At 59.8% G+C, this 17,746-nt stretch overlaps 1 protein-coding gene across 2 annotated transcripts; it reads left to right on the top strand.

Moving 5' to 3' along the window:
- Positions 1-208: 208 nt before the first annotated feature.
- Positions 209-16,433, top strand: MNT (MAX network transcriptional repressor). Of its 2 annotated transcripts, XM_042255507.1 has the most exons (7): positions 209-627; positions 2,439-2,874; positions 6,186-6,765; positions 7,306-7,347; positions 7,491-7,602; positions 12,555-12,747; positions 12,881-16,433. In XM_042255507.1, exons 3-7 carry the CDS (start codon positions 6,269-6,271, stop codon positions 13,636-13,638), a joined length of 1,602 nt encoding a protein of 533 aa, XP_042111441.1. In that variant the 5' UTR covers positions 209-627; positions 2,439-2,874; positions 6,186-6,268; the 3' UTR covers positions 13,639-16,433. The 2 variants fall into 2 exon arrangements, with proteins under 2 accessions (XP_042111441.1, XP_027830932.1); XM_027975131.2 differs by lacking the exon at positions 2,439-2,874.
- Positions 16,434-17,746: the final 1,313 nt, after the last annotated feature.

The raw sequence follows: 17,746 nt of genomic DNA, 5'->3' as shown, positions 1-17,746 counted from the left end.
CCCCCACCCAGGCCACGTGTGCGCGCGCTGTCTCGGGTGGGCGGGGCCAGGCCGCCCGGGGCCCCGCCCCTCCTTTCTTGAGACGCCAGGGCCCTACGGGAGGGGGCTCCGGTCCGGGCTTTGGCTGCGGCCCCGGTGTAGTAGCGGGGGCGGCGGCCGGGGGCAGCGCGGCTCCTTCCCTTGTTGTGTGTGTCTGTGCCTCCTCGCCATCTTGTTGCAAAGCCTTTTCTTGTCGGCGGGACTCCTGGGGGCCGCAGGGCGGGAGGCATCAGAAGGGAGGAAGAGAGGGAGGGGAAGGAGGGAGGCAGTGCCGCCTTTTTTTTTTTTTGCATCAGATTTTTAAAAATTTGCAAGTTACATTTTGCAAATATCTGGGGAGACATTGATTTTTCTTCCTGTGCTCCCCCGTTCTTCCCTGCGGAGTGCGCTGCGCCGCCCAGTCCTGTCGCCCCCCGGAGGTGATCCCTCCCTCCTGCCCGCCCGCCAGCCTGACCTGTGCCCGGCTCGCGGGCTGCAGTCTCGGCCCCGGCGCGCCCCCGGCAGCTCTCGGCGCGATGAGCATAGAGACGCTACTGGAGGCGGCCCGCTTCCTGGAATGGCAAGCACAGCAACAACAGAGAGCACGTGGTGAGCGGCCGGGCTGGGCCCCTGGGGCACCAGGGAAGGGGAGGCGAGCGACCCCGGTACCCGAGCCTACGCGAAACCGCGCGCGGTACCCGCTCCCGGGCGGCCCGCGAAGCCGGGCAGTGCAAAGATCCGCGCAAGAGCCGCCGCCCGGGGAGGAGTGTTGTGGGCAGTGAAATTAATTAATGAATTCATTAACATGCAGCGAGGGACCCGGCTCCTGTAGGCGCCACCCCAACTGCCTACCACCTCTCGTGCACCTTTCATGGGGGTCTCTTTTGCTGTGGGTCAGCTGTGCCCTCGGTAGGGATGAATATGTGCGAGCCTGGGGGTGGGGTGAAGAATGGTGTTGCGTGGGGTGGTAGACCAGCGCGTGTGTGCGTGTATGCACGGGGTTGTGTGATGCGAACCTCGATGAGAGCGGATGGACGGACGTGTACACGGGCGAGTGTCTAGTGCACACGAGTGGGCGTGTGTGTAACGGAGTGGGGGGTGGAATTACTCTACGCGGAGCAGCTCCCCGGCTTCCCTGGCCCTGTGGGGAGGGTGCGGGGGGCGCTCCCGGCAGATCTACGCGCCGCTTGGGGCGGAGGCGGCCTTTGCAGAATGAAATGACATCGCGTGTCTTATGATCCTGGCCAGCCCCGCCTGACCCCGCCTCCTAAAGCTGGGCTGGGTCCCGCGACAGGGGTTTGGGTGAGAGCCGGGCTGATTGGACATCTGCGAGACGGCCGGCAGGTCGCCGGGGGCAGACCCCGGGCCCCCCTTGCTGCGCCCCACTTTAGCCGGTGTGGAATGTGGCGTGTCTACGCGTTCCAAACCCGCTCTCGGCTGGAATGTTGCGTGTGCCTGCGTTTCAAGCCCGTTGGTTACACCGGGTGGTGACGTGGACCGGTCCCGCCCCCGACCACGTGCACGGGGGACACTCCCGCTGGGGACAGCGCGGCCCAGCCCCTCCCCGCAGCCTAGCGCTCGGCTGGGGGCGGGGCCTGGGCGGGGCTGACGAGGGGCCTTGCGCCGGGTTGGGCCCTGGCTCTGGCCGCTGGGCATCTGTCTGGTAGAGCCTTTGCCCTACGTGGGAGGAGCCGTGCTCACCTGTCGGTTCTCGCCCCAGCCTCCCGATTTTGCTCCTGGCGCGAGGGAAACCCTCAGAATAGCCGAGCGACAGGATATATAGAGCTCACATGCTCCCACTAACCCCACCCCCCCAAACGTTCTCACCAGGACCCCCTGGCAGCACCCCTGACCGCGATGTGAAATGAGCCGGGCAAGAAGGGGCAAACTTTGGTGCTCTTTCGAAGCGGGGAGACGGAGATTTCATATGCCCTTATCTCCACGCGCCCTTGTTGGTGGCCCCAGCTTAAGGGTGCTGCAGAAATAGGGGCCAGGGAAAGACCTCCGTTTTCCGGACTGCTTCGAGGGTCGCAGCCCTGGATCGGCGGCGTGTGTGCAGTATCCGGGGACTGCTGCCCCCTCCAGCCCTCTCCCCAGCCCCCGGTCGGGTAGATTGTGGTGGAGAGAGTGCTTCGCCCTCCTTTCCTTTCTGCCTATTGTTGCTTCAATGATGAGTCATGCAGGAGGTAGTAGTGTGTGTTGTGTGCGCGCGCGCGCCTGCAGCGTGTACCGCCGCGGCGGCGGGCGGGGGGAGTAGCAGCGGGCCAGGGGCGGGGGAGCCGCGGGTCCGCCGGCCAAGTCGGTTCGTCCGGCCTCTCAAGGTCAAGAGTCACTTGAGATACGTGAGACTGAGAACGCTTGGGTTTTCGGAACTGAGGGGTCAGGACGTCGGCTCACGCGCCCCTCCCGCTTTCTTCGAGGTCCAGATCAGGGTCAGGCGGTGGACAGTGCAGGTGGCGACCGAGACTGTCCGGCGTGCGGGACCAGCGCGGCTCGGGGAGGAGCGTGCACGAGATTTGGAGAGATTGAGTCACCTGCTGCCGCCATCCACAGTGCAGCTCAGGAGTCCCCATTGTGTCCCCACTGTGTACCGCCCACTGTGCTAGAGGCGGCAGGATCGGCCAAAGAACACTCGCTTCACCTTCACTTACCCCGCAGGCTGGTTGGCCCTGTGAGGGAGTGGAGGAAACGCTCGCTGTCAGTGTCTACCACCCTTTCCGAAATAAGTCAGTCCAGAGCTGAGAGTAAGAATCACAAGGATGACGTCTGCAACACTTGGAAGGAACCTGGGAATGGCTCTCCGCTAAGAAGTTGTAGCGCCCTGCCCCTACCCCAGGTGGTGAGAGCTAGAGGCAGGTAGTTAAGGCTTCTTGTTGGTGGAGCAGGAGGTCTTAGGGGATGGATGGATGGCTGCTGGAAAGCCAGATTTACTCCCAAAACTCATGCACAGATAGCTTGACTTGGCTGCAGCAGCCTAATCTCTAGAATTCATTTTTTGCTCCTACTAGAGGTTTTGTTCTCTAAGTTGGGGTGGCGAGAAATGGAAGAGAAGTGTGTGTGCTGCTGGGGAGCCTGCTGACCAGAACTGCTTTCCAGGGACTGTGTACCCGATAGGCACCCCTGAACAGGGATCCTCTTGTCTGGGCCCCCATTCAACTTCAAGCCTCAAGCGACCGTTTTCTGATCTAGACCAGCTACTCTGTTCACATGATGAGTCCAAGGATGGGTGTGCACCTTCATGTTGGTACAGGACGGGAGAGGGCGAGGCCATCCTGGTGGCCAGCATGGAGGCCTGGTCATTTCTGTCAATCATAGAAGTTGACTCAAATGGGACCCTCTTCTGAGCTAGTCCCACCCTGTGCCTGCCTTGTGCATCATGTCCCTATTACATGTAGGAGGAGAGAACTCCCCTGGACATTGGTAGGCCCCTGATACGGTCTCCTCTGGCCCCGGCTGAGTGCCGGCTGAGGTGCTGGGCCACAGTGGCTTCGGGAAAACCTCAAAGCCTGTACTCTCCATTGGGGGCTGTAGCCTTGGCCCCCAGGTCACCCAGAAGGGTGATGCTCAGTTCTCTGGGGCAGCTTCTGGGCAGAGCCCAGGGAAGGTGCCAGAGTGTGTGTGTGCATGTATGGGAGTGAGAAGAGGGGTGCACCCAAGGGTGCAGCAGCATTTAGGAGCTTAAACCCGTATTGCTGACACTTGTTTGCTCTGCACGCTTTGTTTCCGTCTTCCCAGTGCACAGGAGAAGGGTCCATACTGGGCAAGGGATGGGTCAGAACCGGCCAGGAGGAGGCAGGAGGCTTTAGTGGGCTGGATCTGGCCTGGGCTGCCTCCCTCTTCAGTGCCAGTTAAGCTTTCTCATGCTGATCCAGGTGTGATAGAGCTTGGCCATTCATCTGGGCCCTTCCTGGCACCTGTGAGCCTGGCACCTGCCTGGTGCTGGACAAGAGGGTATATGAGAAGGAGGTTGCCATCTTCTAGTGGAGCTTTGGAGTTGCCTTAAAACATGGGGAATACAAGAAAGGAAATACGGGGAATCTGAGGTTTGCCTCCATTCTGGGTTCCCAGAGTGCCTGACCTTGGGGCTGGCTCAAAGGAATGGAGGTAGGGCTGTGTTGGGCTCCGAGCTCCAGAACCTTGTCTTGGGCTTGGGGTCTGGGGAGGTGTGGAGTAGACTGGAGGTGTCCTGGGCTGGGCCTGAGAAGGTCTCCTTGACTGAACTCAGCAGGTTTCTTTCCCAGTGTGGAAAGGGGAGCATAGAGGGCGGGTTTTCTCCAGGGCCGCAAAGGAAGCCAGTGCTGGTGGCTGTAAAGAAGTAGGCCGGTGCAGGCTGGGCAGCTTCCCTTCCTGAGGGGCCAGGGGAGACACGGAAGAGGCTGCGCTTGCTGACTCCAGCCCTTGAATGCTGGCTGCTGGGAAACCACTGAGCGCTTCCCCTCTCAGAACACTTCCCCCTACTTCCTCCTGCGCCTCTTCTTCTCGGCAGGAGGGAGGGGCTCTGAGCAGGCCTGGCTCACACACCAGTGGTTGATTGGCCAAAGGGCCCCCCAAGGCCACATGTTTTCTGGGGTCCCTGGCCCAGAGACCTGTCGAGAGGGTGATGCTGTCCTCTCCCACAGGGGCACAGCCTTGCCTCCCCCAGCCCCACCCCTTGTGGGTGGTGGTGTGTTTGGGGCGTGTCCGCCTTGTGCTGTCAGCTCTGTTAGTCAGCAGTGTGGTGAACTGGGCAGGAGGGGAGGGCTGGCCTGCTCCCTGGCCTGTGGGGTGGTGGGGCTGCTTCAGCGGCTCTCCAGGGCCCTGGCCCCAGCCTATAGCCAGGGAACTGGAATGGTGGGGCCTGAGAGGGGACGGGGCAGGGTGGGAATGGAAAGGAGCATCCCAATGCAGGGGGGCTCTGCCTTGGCCCTGGTTTCCGCCCACTGCTGAGCAGACCTCAGATGCTGAACTGAGGCGTGGAGGGTTGTTGGAGCTCATTGCCTTGTTCAACCCCTGTTAAAAAGCCCTGCTTTCCTTTCTGCTTGCCTCTTCCCTTTCTAGTCTGCTGCTGGTGGTGGTGGAATAAGTTCCAGCACAACCAAGGGCAGAGAAGGACCAGGAGCATTTGGGGTATAGACCTCGATTGAGGAAACAGGCTTTGGGACCTAGCCTGGCAGTCCTGAGTCCCGGGCCTTGTCTCCTATGTGTGCTGAAGGTGATGGCCCCTCCCTGCTTGCAGTGTGGGGCTCTAGTGAGACACACGGGTGTAGGGTGTGTGTGTGTGTTTATTTGCAGTATGATCCTTAACAAATCATTTTGCCTCTTAGAGCTAATCTGTCTCATCTGTGAAATGAAGGTAATGCTTGCCCTCTAGAAGGTAGTGCCCCAGAATCTCGGATTTGACTGCCTCTTCTCTTTTCCTGTGGGGCTTCCTTGATAGCTTAGTTGGTAAAGAATCCACCTGCAATGGAGGAGACCCCGGTTTGATTCCTGGGTTGGGAAGATCCACTGGAGAAGGGATAGGCCACCCACTCCAGTATTCTTGGGCTTCCCTCATGGCTCAGCTGGTAAAGAATCTGCCTGCAGTGCGGGAGACCTGGGTTCAATCCCTGGGGTTGGGAAGATCCCCTGGAGAAGGCAAAGGCTACCTACTCCAGTATTCTGGCCTGGAGAATTCCATGGACTGTACAGTCCATGGGGTACGAATAGTCGGACACGACTGAGTGACTTGCACTTTCTCTTCTCCTGTGGTGTCCTGTGAGATCATTTGTGGACTGGCCTCTCCCCACCTCATCTACCACTCCCTCTCCTCAGCCTTGTTGCCCCTGCCCATCACCTGCTTAACACTTCAACCTGCAGTGTGCCAGGCCTCCTCCGGCACCCTCACTGACAGCTTCTGCTCTTTCCATAGCCTCTCTCTTCCCACATCCTGGGTTGTTAATTCTGTGATTTGTCCTACGCCCCTCCTCCCCTGGTCTATGAGCTCCTCAACAGCAAGGACCAGGAGTCTGTTTTATTTGTTCACTGCTGTGCCCGGTGCCTGGCTGGGTGTGGATGAGTGTATGTATTTGTGGTGGCAATGGGTGCTCCCTGGTGTGGGGTCAGGGTGGGTTACAGTTGGAGGACAACGGGAGCTGGGGCACCCAGGACTGCAGGCCCTGCTGAGAGACAGCTGTATTCTCTCTGTGCAGAGGAACAGGAAAGGCTTCGCCTGGAGCGGGAGCGGGAACAGGAGCAGAAGAAGGCCAACAGCCTGGCCCGGCTGGCCCACACCATGCCGGTGGAGGAGCCCCGCACTGAGGCACCACCCTTGCCTCTGTCACCGCCGGCCCCTCCGCCAGCCCCCCCGCCACCACTGGCCACCCCCACCCCACTGACTGTCATTCCTATTCCAGTAGTGACCAACTCCCCTCAGCCTCTGCCCCCACCCCCGCCACTACCCCCCACGGCCCAGCCTCTGCCCCTGGCACCTCGCCAGCCAGCCCTGGTCAGCACCCCTGGACTAAGCATTAAGGAGCCTGCCCCCCTTCCCACCAGGACACAGGTGCCCACTCCTGCTCCTCTACTGCCAGATACCAAGGCCACCGTTCCACCCACTGGCAGCCCCAAGCCCTTGCAGCCCCTGCCCACCCCAATCCTGACTATTGCTCCACACCCCGGAGTCCAGTCCCAGCTGGCTCCCCCACAGCCACCTCCATCCACGCTTGGGACCCTGAAGCTGGCACCCGCTGAAGAAGTCAAATCCACCGAACAGAAAAAGAGGCCTGGGGGGTGAGTGAGGTGTGGCAGAGTGGGGGCTGGTGGGATGGAGAGAACTGCCCACAGCTGGGGCTGTGTGTGCAAGAGAAAGTGCCCTCCCAGCTAGCCTGTCAGAGCCGCACCTTCCTGTATCTGGATATGTTCTCACTGTGCAGGACTATCCCCACCCTGGGGAGTGGGGGATGGTCATTGCCCTCTGCTGTTCTCAGGCTCCTCTGACCCCCTCCAAGGTTGGGTCTAATGGCATCACCAGGCCTTTAGACCTCCTGGGTAAGGGCCAGGGTCCACTGGCTATTTCTCCCAATCCCAAGAGCCCTTCACAGGTGCACAGGTGGGGTGGAATATGAAGGGGTTGTGAATTATGAGCCTACCCGTACCCTCCAGAGGGTGTATGCACCAGGACACAGGGCCAACAGTTTTCATCACTCCTTCTCTAGGGAGAGAATGTCAGGGACAAAAAGCCTGTGGCATTTGGGGAGAGTGGGGGCAGGGGGTGGGAAGGCCACCTAATTGGGCCCTCCTCCCTGAGCTCCCTGTCTGTCTGGATTTCAGAATCGGAACCAGAGAAGTCCACAACAAGCTGGAGAAGAACAGGTGTGTGTGTGTGTGTGTGTGAGCTTGTGACTCAGCCCGCCCCACCAGCTGCCCGGAAGGTCCTATCCTTGGTCCCCAAGCTCTCCTTGGACCTTCCCTCCCGCCCCTGACGCTGGCTGACCGGCCCTGCTCCCTTTCCCCAGGAGGGCCCATCTCAAGGAATGCTTTGAGACCCTGAAGCGCAACATCCCCAACGTGGACGACAAGAAGACGTCGAATTTGAGCGTGTTGCGGACGGCGCTGCGGTACATTCAGGTATGCAGGCTTGGGGGAGAAGCAAGGCCCAGAGAAGGGCGGGAGACCGCCGCCGCGCAGGCTGCCTCCACGCCCCGCCTCCCCGCACGCCCCGCCTCTCCCCCCACGGCCCCGCCCGCCTCCACGCGGGCGCCGAGCACATGGCCCGGCTGACGTCAGCGGGGCTCCCCACCCGGGTGGAGGCGGCGTGACCGGCGCGCGTGCGCGAGGGAGCGCGGCGCTGGCGCTCTGCTCCCCTCCCCCGCCGGGCGGCCTTACGGAGCCCTACCGTCTGCACGGCCCCCGCGACTCGGTGTTAGCCCGGAATCCGCCCCGCCTTACCGCCTGCCGCGCGCTACTGCCCGGAGAATGGGAAGGACGTAGGGCGACCGGTGCCTCCGTCGCGCCCGCAGTGCTGGGCGGGAACCGGATTCGGCCCGAGACTCTACCGTAGGGGGTGGGGGGTGCTGGGCGTGGCTCGTTTCCCACAGGGGAACCCATGAAATACGCCCCACCCCGCTGCGCGCCCCGGACTTTTAGCCCAAAAGTATCAAGATCCTTGCAAGAGAGCGCACGTAGATGCCACCTCCCGACTTTGGGGATTAAACCTTGGGGAAGGGGAAATGCGGCACTCTCGATGATGGGTAGTCCTGGGGGTCACCGAACCTAAAACCTTACGTTTTGCCTCCCCCATGATTTAAAAGAAGCCTTTTCAAGGGGCCCTCCTTGCCGTGTGTCCCCTGCCTTTGGGAATTGGCTTCTCTCGGCCGTACGGGGAAGGGGGGGTGCCCGCCAGATAAGACCGTTGCCATGACGGCCCGAGTTTCGGTTTCCCTGGAAACCGGCCGAGGGTTCCGCGTGCCGGGAAGGAGGCTGTGGGGGTGGGGCAGGCGGCCACGCTCGGCTGCTGCGGAGCCAGGAGGTAGCCGTTGAGGAGTGGGAGGGACTTAGGCCTCCCGGACTGCGGGGGCAGCTTCGGGGTCTCCCAGTCGGCGCTCTAGGGAAGCTTAGGGGATGGGCGGCGTCACGGCTCCGGTGGGCCAGCCCTCCCTGGCCTCTATTGCGGGGTCACAGCCCTGAGGTAACCGGAGCCTGACTTGTCGAATGAGGCGGGCGGAGGCGCAGCCTCGAGACTACTCCCAGCCGGCAGCTCCCTCCCGACCTCCCGCGAACGCGCGCCCTTCCGCCCGCCCTCCGGATGAGAGGGACGGGCTGGCGCAACTCCAGGCCGCTTCCCGGCACGGGAGGGGCGGGTCCGGATCCGCGGATTGGCGGGGCTGGGTAGGGGGCGGGACTCCTGCAGGCGCGGAGGGAGGGTGCGGCCAGTGGGGAGTGACGCAGCAAAGCCGGGTCCGCGTGGGTGCGCGCGTGCTCCGGGATGGGCGGGGCTTCGGAGGGGGGAGGAGGGGGGAGGAGGGGGGAGGAGGGGAGGAGGGGGGAGGAGGGGGAGGAGGGGGGAGGAGGGGGGAGGAGGGGGCCCAGCTTCGAGTTTCAGAGGATCTCCAGGAGGGTGTTTTCTGGGATGTTTCTGCAGAACTGGAGAGACTTAAGGCTGGAGACTTAAGTTGCTACTCCTTCAGCTACAGGAAATCATGTAGCCTGGGAGCAAACTCCTGTCTAAATTCTGCGACATTTTCTGTGAATATCAGTTTCCTCTTGTACTGCGATGATACTAAAGCGGGAAAAAGTAATAGTATTTTTGTGGTAAGGACGTGAGGATTGGCCATTTGTAAATAGTAACTTAATAGCAATTGTTGAGAGAAGGCAATGGCACCCCACTCCAGTACTCTTGCTTGGCAAATCCCATGGACGGAGTAGCCTGGTAGGCTGCCGTCTATGGGGTTCTTCAGAGTCGGACACGATTGAAGCAACTTAGCAGCAGCAGCAATTGTTGAGAAGAAAGAAGGATGGAATGGTGCGTTCCTGTATAGAAGTACTTAGGGCAGAAAGCCTTGATTGCGAGATGGTGGATTTGAAAGTACATCAGAAATAAGAGACTCAGTAGAACCAGCAGATTTGGGATACGGGCCTGGCCTGAGTGGCAAGAAAGGTGGACCCTAGCTGTCCGTAAAAGATACTTGTCCTGGGGCTGGCAACGGAAGCAGAAATGCTGGGAAACTTAACACGGTTCTCCATAAATCTTCATTTATTTGTTCACTCATTCAGGTTTTTTTGGACAGCCCTGTATCTGATTGGGCAGATAAAAAGTGGGGAGCAAGGGAAAAAGTGCAGATCTCTGTCTTTAGGTTTGGTCTTGCTGCAGATTATAAAATAACCAAGCAGAGGAGTCTGCTCCAAGGGCATAGTGAGGACAGGGGTCACAGCAATGTTCTGGGGAGTTGGGGAAGTTGCTGCTGAGGAAAGGGCCTTTAAGCTGGGACCTGAAGGCCAGGGTGACCAAGATAAGTGTGGGGCAGAGAGCCCAGCACATGCCAGAGTTTTTCCAGTAGGAGGGAGCAAGATGCATTTTGGAAGTTGAACATGGTCAGGAGGGTTGCTATGCTGAGATGGGAGTTGGAAGGGGGTACCAGAGAGCCCACAGAGTGGGTGGAGACTGAGGGCTTTGGTTGTGTGCTGAGGGTGGAAGCTTTGGGAAGGCTGTAGCCCCCAGCCAGAGCCATAGTGCCTTGGAGGTAAAGGATTTGAAGAAAGTTCTCAGAGAAGTGGACAGAAACAGGAAGTGGGGTAGGCAGGTACCAAGCAACACATCCAGTCTTCTTAGAAAGGAAATGGGCTTAAAATGAAACAATAGGAACAAAAGTTAGACCTTGGGAAAACTTTCCAGGGATGTCTAGACCTGTGGAGAACTGGACTAGGTGAGAAGTTTTGGCTCCTGAGTAATTGTCTCTGAGCCGGCAGTCAGCCGGCCCCGCTAGTGCATAGAGTTCAGGACAGGCCTGAGAGCTGACTCATCCCACACCTCGTAATCGTCGTGGCCCCTTCCGATGGCCTGTCTACCACTGGCCTCTCAGGGAGAAGCCGGGTGTGCGTGGGGGGAGTGGGGCAGTGGGGAGCTTTCTGGCAGAAAAGTTGGCGAGGAGGCAGGTTAATCTCAAAGCCAGGGTGATAGAGGGGGCTGAGTGTGCCCTGGAACTGGCAAAGAGTATAAAGCTGCCAGCTTTCAGGTCAGTGCACAGCATGGCCGTGTCTGGGTTACGAGTCACAGGCACTAATGGCTTGAGGCGTCTCTGACCAGTAAGGCCAGGAATGCAAGGAGCGTGGGGCTCAGGAGGGAGCGTGGGGAAGCTGGGCCTAGTCCGTGTGTGGAGCTGAAGACTTGTGTGCCCAGGAGGTCAGATGAACAGTTGGGAAAGGCTGTTGCAAAACTGCCCCAAGGAAATAGAGTCAGGGGAAGCTCAAGTCTCATGGGAGACTGTGATTCTCCTGTGATGATGGGGAGAGAGATGGTAGAGGTGGGGACTAGCACCCTCTGGTCCTCACAGGTGCTTGCCTGTGTCCTGGCCACCTGCAGCGTCAGGGGCTGTAAGCTAACCGTACAACAGTGTGTACTCCTCTCACAGGGTTGGACTGGGACAGCGTGTGTTGAGATGGAAAAACAAAACGGGAAATATTTAGGGGGTCGTATGAGCCAGTGTCAGTCTCATTAAGGCTGACAGTCTCACTGAATGCTTGGGGTTGGGGGGCGGTGTGGTGTGGGGTGCCACTCCCAATATGAGCGAGCCTGAGAGTAGGCTGGTGTACCTGGAGGACGTGAGAGGGGGCTGGGCTGTGGAGGAGCTCCAGCGGACAAGACCTGAAGTGGTGACGGGGGAGACGCATGGGGCCTACACCTGGCCAGGACTGGCAAGCCTTGGCGACTAGAAGCTCGGGAGGACAGGATTGTCTGTGTCATCTGTTGGACACCGCGGTCATGACATGCCTGGGCCAAGGAAAAGCTGACCACGGGGAGGCCTGCGGGATTTAATATGTGTTTGTTTAATAAAGTTTCAGACAGGAGGTCACAGAGAACAAGGAAAGACGGTGCAGAAGGGAGTTGAGGAACAGGATAGGAGCTGGCCTTCCAGAACTGCTAATAAGCATCGGGCGAAGGGAAACTGGAGACCCTTCTGATGGGGGAGCGTGCCCCGGGAGGGTTAGCCCGAGAGGAGAGGCGGCCCGTGACCCTGGAGGCATGGAAGGGGAGATGGGGCGGCAGACAAGGAGCTCCCTCCGGTGTTCTGAGTGATGGGGTGGCCTCAGCATTAAAGGGAGAGGAGCCTCTCCAGGGCAGCTCAGATGGAGGCCGAGGTGCTGTCCTCCTAAGAGCTGTTTCTCAGTGGCCGAGGCCGCTCAGGTGCAGGTGGGGAAGGAAGGCCACATCCCGGGGCCTGGGGAGTGTGGGAATAGAGCGGTGTGCAAGGCAGTGCAGGTGGGTACCGTGGGGAGGATGTGCGCAAGTCAGCAGCTGTTCAGGAGGAGATGGAGGTGATCAAGGAGGTGAGGTAGGGGTCTCAGAATCTGCTGGCCGTCCTGCAAACGTGTTGAAGTTAAGAAGATGAACGAATGATGAAGGGACAAAGGGCAGGATCGTCTGGGGAGCCTTGAGCAATGGGTTCCATGGAGGGTAGCTCGTGATCCACATCCATAGCGACTGGATGGTGTGAATGGCAGTGCAGGCCTTGGGCACTGCCTGAGAAGTCTCCTACCCTTACTGCCCTTCTCTGCAGAATGGAGGGAGATGCTCCCAGGAGGGTGGATGGGGCATGAGGCAACAAAGCCCTTCAGGACAGAGTCGACGTAGGGGTAGGGGAGGAACTGGCCTCAATCTGCACCTTCTTGCGAGCCCACAGTCTGTCCCAGATGCTGGCTCCTTAGGTGGAGCCATGGACCGAGAGGCAGGTGTAGTCTCCCGCAACCCCCTGGCAGGCCTGGGCCCCTGATGCGCAGGTGAGGGTGGGTGAAGGAGATGTTGGCACCATGGACCCTGTGGCTCCTGCTCAGGATATCCTGCCGTTACTCGCCCTGTTCTCCAGTCCCTGAAGAGGAAGGAGAAGGAATATGAGCATGAGATGGAGCGGCTGGCGCGGGAGAAGATTGCCACGCAGCAGCGGCTGGCGGAGCTCAAGCACGAGCTGAGCCAGTGGATGGACGTGCTGGAGATCGATCGCGTGCTCCGGCAGACGGGCCAGCCCGAGGACGACCAGGCCTCCACCTCCACCGCTTCTGGTGAGCCCCGCCCATCCCACGTCACCCCCACCCTCGGCCCCATGACATCCCCAGAGCCCTGGGGGCATCTGCTTCTCCAGGCTCTAGTTCCTCAGCCCTTCTGACTGGTCCCTCCCTGCGTGTCCCTCCACAGAGGGTGAGGACAACATAGACGAGGACATGGAGGAGGACCAGGCTGGCCTGGGCCCACATAAGCTGAGCCATCGCCCCCACCCAGAGCTGCCGAAGCCACCGCCCAGCACGGCCCCTGCGCCTCTGCCTCCGCACCCACACCCGCACGCCCAGCCGGTGGCCCTGTCTCCTGCCCACCTCCCTGGGCAGCAGCCCCCGCCACAGCAGAAGACACCTCTGCCGGCCCCTCCGCCCCCACCAGCAGCCCCAGCCCAAACGCTGGTGCCTGCCCCGGCCCATCTTGTGGCCGCGGCCGGGGGCGGCTCCACGGTCATCGCCCACACTGCCACCACCCACGCCTCAGTCATCCAGACTGTGAACCACGTTCTCCAGGGGCCGGGGGGCAAGCACATCGCCCACATTGCACCCTCGGCCCCCAGCCCCGCCGTGCAGCTGGCACCAGCCACGCCCCCCATCAGCCACATCACGGTGCACCCTGCCACCCTCAACCATGTGGCCCACCTTGGCTCCCAGCTGCCCCTGTACCCGCAGCCCGTGGCAGTGAGCCAGCCAGTGGCCGTGAGTCACATCGCCCACACCCTCTCACACCAGCAAGTGAATGGCACAGCCGGGCTGGGGCCCCCGGCCACAGTCATGGCAAAGCCAGCTGTGGGGGCTCAGGTGGTGCACCACCCTCAGCTGGTGGGCCAGACAGTGCTTAACCCTGTGACCATGGTCACCATGCCCTCCTTCCCAGTCAGCACGCTCAAGCTGGCTTGAGGATGAGGCCACTCAGAAGCCCCCAGTGGGGCAGGGAGGGAGACCTGTCCTCCACTCTCCCACCCACCAGCTCCACACATTCCAGCCAGGCCCAGGCCCGCCCCACCCATACCCACCCCCAGGCCTCCTAGGGGAAGGGGGTGCAGAGACTCTGAGCCAGGGGAGGGAGGGGCCCAGGGAGCTGGGCACCGGGCAGGGGGTCACCCCGCTGCACTAGAACTTGACAGAGTGATGAGAGACGCTCTGGCCCACGTGCCACCTGTCCGGCCTGGTGCCCGTGGGGCCGTTCCCGCCCCCCACCCGTCCCCTGACACCAGTGCGATGTGGACGTCATGTTCTTCCGCCTCCCCCGCCCTGCCCACCTTCCTGTGCTGCTGCTGCTATCGCTCTGTCTGGTGAGACGGCTGGGCACCCGGGCCCTCCCCTCCCGAGCCTCAGCCTTCTCCTTCCAGGGTTCTGGAGGGGGACATGGGGAAGCAGGACTCAAGCAACTTGGCCCTGATATCCAAGGGGACTGGAGAGGGGGGCGTGCTCTGAGTACAGGGGACAAGTCCTAGGAGGTGGCTTGTGTGGCATTCCTCCAGACAGGTGGGTGCCCCAGCCTGGGGCTCTCCAGGCTGGTTGCAGTCATTGTGATTGATCATAACAAGCTAGTTAAGACAGTTCTCTACCAATAGTAAACCAAACCCAAAATCCCTTGCCAAACTTCCAAGCCCCCCAACTGCCCTACCACTGGGCTCCTGACTTCAGGAGGGCAGACTGAGGGCTTGGGACGGGCGAGGGAGGAGGGGCTTGACTATCTCCCCCAACCATCCTGCTGACCTCTAGCCGGGTCTGGCCTGAGAGGAGGGTATGCTGGACCCTGTCCCCATCCCTGGACTTGACTTTGGCTTCCAGAAGATAGAGAGGAGGCCTGGGCTCTGCTCCGTGCTCTGCACTCCCTGGAGGGATGAGTGCGCCTGGACGCCTCCTGCTGCCTGGGAGACGGGACCAGCGTCTGGTCTGGGTTCCAGGACCCTGGCGCCGTGTGGGTGAGGTAATCTGGAGGTTACAGTCCAGGGGCTTGGCCCTGGGGACCTGCGGGGAGCGAGCATGGCCAGGCCATGGAGGACTGTTGCTTTTGCCCCAGCTTCCCCATCCCTGGGCTCATCTTTCTTTGCTTTGAACCCCTGCTGTCTCTAGCAGGCTGTTCTGCATGTGCCCTCCCCCAGGGGGCGCTGCTGTGTGCCACCGCCTTCCTGCGAGGGCTGCAGGCAGGGCTGAGCTTGGGGTGGGGAGGAGCGAGGGGGCCTGTGTGCGAGGGCCACTGCTCTCCATGCCTTTGCCACAGCAGACTGCTTTGGCTGCTCTTTTTATGTGGGTATTTATTACAAGTGGCCTTGTGTCAGACACACTCAGTTACACACGTGCACACTCGGCTCCCCACCTGGACACACTCACCAGTGGCCTTTCAGAGTGTGTGGAGGTGGGGGAGCCAGTGATCCTGGGTGTGAAGTTTGCAATGACAGGCTGGGGCGGGGCGGGGGGAGGTGGTCCCATGGTTCACAGAAGAGGCTGACAAAGGTCTTGGGTAGATGGAGCCACCTCGGAACTCCCTTTCAGTTTCTGGTCCTGAAAACCTCCCTGGAGACTGTTTCTTGTCTCCCAGGGTGGGGAGACTTACGGATACTTCAGAGGTTTCTAGGAGGCGACGCTGTCCCCCCACCGAATGCAGCTCCCACCTCACAAGCTTGCTGCCTTTCTGCACCTGCAGCTGCCGCCACTATCACCCTGTTTGGGGGGAAGCTGGTTTTACTCTTCCTGATGTGAAGACATTGGAAAGAGCAGAGAGAGAAGGGCAGGCCTGGCCCCCAGGAACAGAAGCACTGGCGAGCCGCCCTCCTCTCAGGCCTGCTCACCTTGAAACTGTCCTGTTAGCCAGTTGCCCCTCGGGCCTGCACAGATACCTCATCCGCCCGCCGCCCCCGTCCCTCCCCGCCCCCCACTGCTGCAGTGGGGGGCCTCAGAATCTAGTGCCGAATGACTATGTCCAGATTGGTGACGATGGGTGTTGTTGCTGTTGTTTTTGTTGTTGTTCGTGAACGCTGTGATGCTGTGTGCCCGAGAGGGCAGCCGCCACCCAGCCCTTCCTTGGGCCTCTCCCCTCTGAGCGCTGTGGGGACCACATCTGTCCTCACCCCATGGGACCGCCTGCCCCTCCCCTCCCTAGCCCTTCCAGCCTGGGGGACGTGCGTGTGTACACGCGCGCGCGCACACACACACACACACACACACATCTTACCTCTCATGCGTGTTTTACTTTTTGATGTTCAGAGTGGCTCACTGGCTGGGAGTCTTTACCTCGGGGAGAGCGGGAGGTTGGTTCCTAGGGGGGCCAAAGAAGGGCAGGGAATTCCTGGAGGGGAAGTAGGGGGCCACCATAACCCCTGCCCTCTCTAGGATGAGCTTCTTCTCCCCATCCCAGAGTCCCACCCCCACCCCCCCACCCCCATGAAGAGGTGGCCCTTGTTTACAGTGAGGACTCGGTCACTGTGTCTCCGTTTCCTGAAATATAAATTGTAGCGACCCCAGACTGTAGAGATTTTTATGTGTTTGGATACATCTGCTGTGTGGGAAAAAAACAAAAAACTACAAAAACCCTAATTTTGTACATATTGTATTTTTACTATGGAACTGTATTCTAGTGGCTGTTCATGCTCCAAGACATTAGGAATTGAGACATGAATACTATCCATGTAATAAGCACTTGCCTGGAATAAAATATAAAATTGAAATAAACCTGCACTGAAACCCGAGACGGAGCTGCCACCTGCAGCATCTGGGTCGTTCTGTTGCAAAAGGAGGCAGAGACCTTGAGGGAAAGAGCCCCAGCAAGAAGCGGTGGCATCTTTTTCCCGTTGTGGGGCTGGGATCTGGTAGATTCCAGGCTGGTGGGTTTTGCAAAGACAAGGGACCTTCCAGTTCTGATCCCTTGGGCTCCATTTCCAACAGGCTCTGAGAACTGCAGCACTGGTCTTCCTCATACTTGTGTAGTACTTTATACTTCCTCAAACCATTTTTCACAAACACTATCTTGTTTCATCTCTTAACAGCTCAGTGAAGTAAACAGACCAACAGCTAGCAGATAAGGAAACAGGTTTGAGGGTGGCTGAGTGACTTGTTAAGGTCACATGACCAGCCAGGGCCTGTCTGGAGCAGCAGTCTGATGTCAGTTGGGACAGAGCTGTCCCCAAGCACGTGCCACCCTGCCCCTGGGCCTGTCCCTGTCCTGGAGCTGGGGAATCCCAAGCTCCAGAAAGTTCCAGCACAAAAGCTGGAGGGTCTGTGCACAGGAGGGCCTGATGGCTTCCTGAGAGGGGGCTGCATTCTTGGGGTTGTATTTAGAACAGGTCTTGGGGGAGGCGGTGTGTGTGCGCGATCTATAAGGCTGTCCTTATAGGGTAAGGAACAAAAGGAGGAAGTAGGTCAGGGGTCAAAGAGCCATGTTCTAAGCTGGGCCTTGAAGACCTTTGACCCTATAACATCTTTTCTCCCTGGTAGAAGAAGTCAGCCATTTGGCCAGCCAGCAGGTGGGGAGGTAAGGGAGAGTAAGGTCAGGGAGCAGTCAGCTGGGCCAAGCCGTAGGCCAGCCATGTCTGCTCTCCCTAAAACCACAGCCCAGGGAACTGACTCCGCTTCTCTTCCTGGGGTGGGTTTGTGTGAGGTGTGGGGGGGCGTTATCTTGGGGAAGGGCCTGGTGGCCATCAATCACCTGAGGTCCCCTTCCCTGAAGACCTAATCTCAGGAAAGGCCAGGCCCAGTGTCCCTCCCCACTGCTTAACAAACCTGCCTGCTCATTTCATTTGTGAAACGTTGGTTCCCTCTGGTGGTAGCTTCAGGAAGTGTTCGGTCACTTGCACTTTAGGGAAGGCCCAGGGGTTCGGTTCAGTTCAGTTCAGTCGCTCAGTCGTGTCCAACTCTTTGCGACCCCATGAATTGCAGCACGCCAGGCCTCCCTGTCCATCACCAACTCCTGGAGTTCACTCAGACTCATGTCCATCGAGTCGGTGATGCCATCCAGCCATCTCATTCTCTGTCGTCCCCTTCTCCTGCCCCCAATCCCTCCCAG

This window comes from Ovis aries, chromosome 11 (assembly GCF_016772045.2).
Source record: "Ovis aries strain OAR_USU_Benz2616 breed Rambouillet chromosome 11, ARS-UI_Ramb_v3.0, whole genome shotgun sequence".
Lineage (NCBI taxonomy): Eukaryota > Metazoa > Chordata > Mammalia > Artiodactyla > Bovidae > Ovis > Ovis aries.
The sequence above is the reverse complement of the archived record's forward strand: the minus strand, read 5'-3'. Positions and strand labels throughout refer to the sequence as shown.

What these genes read in the sequence shown, in the direction of transcription:
- MNT (XM_027975131.2), top strand. Translation starts at nt 555, where the DNA reads ATGAGCATAGAGACGCTACTGGAGGCGGCCCGCTTCCTGGAATGGCAA. An exon ending in GCAACAACAGAGAGCACGTG is followed by an intron (nt 628 to 6,185) that starts GTGAGCGGCCGG and finishes CTCTCTGTGCAG; the next exon opens with AGGAACAGGAAAGGCTTCGC. An exon ending in CAGAAAAAGAGGCCTGGGGG is followed by an intron (nt 6,766 to 7,305) that starts GTGAGTGAGGTG and finishes TCTGGATTTCAG; the next exon opens with AATCGGAACCAGAGAAGTCC.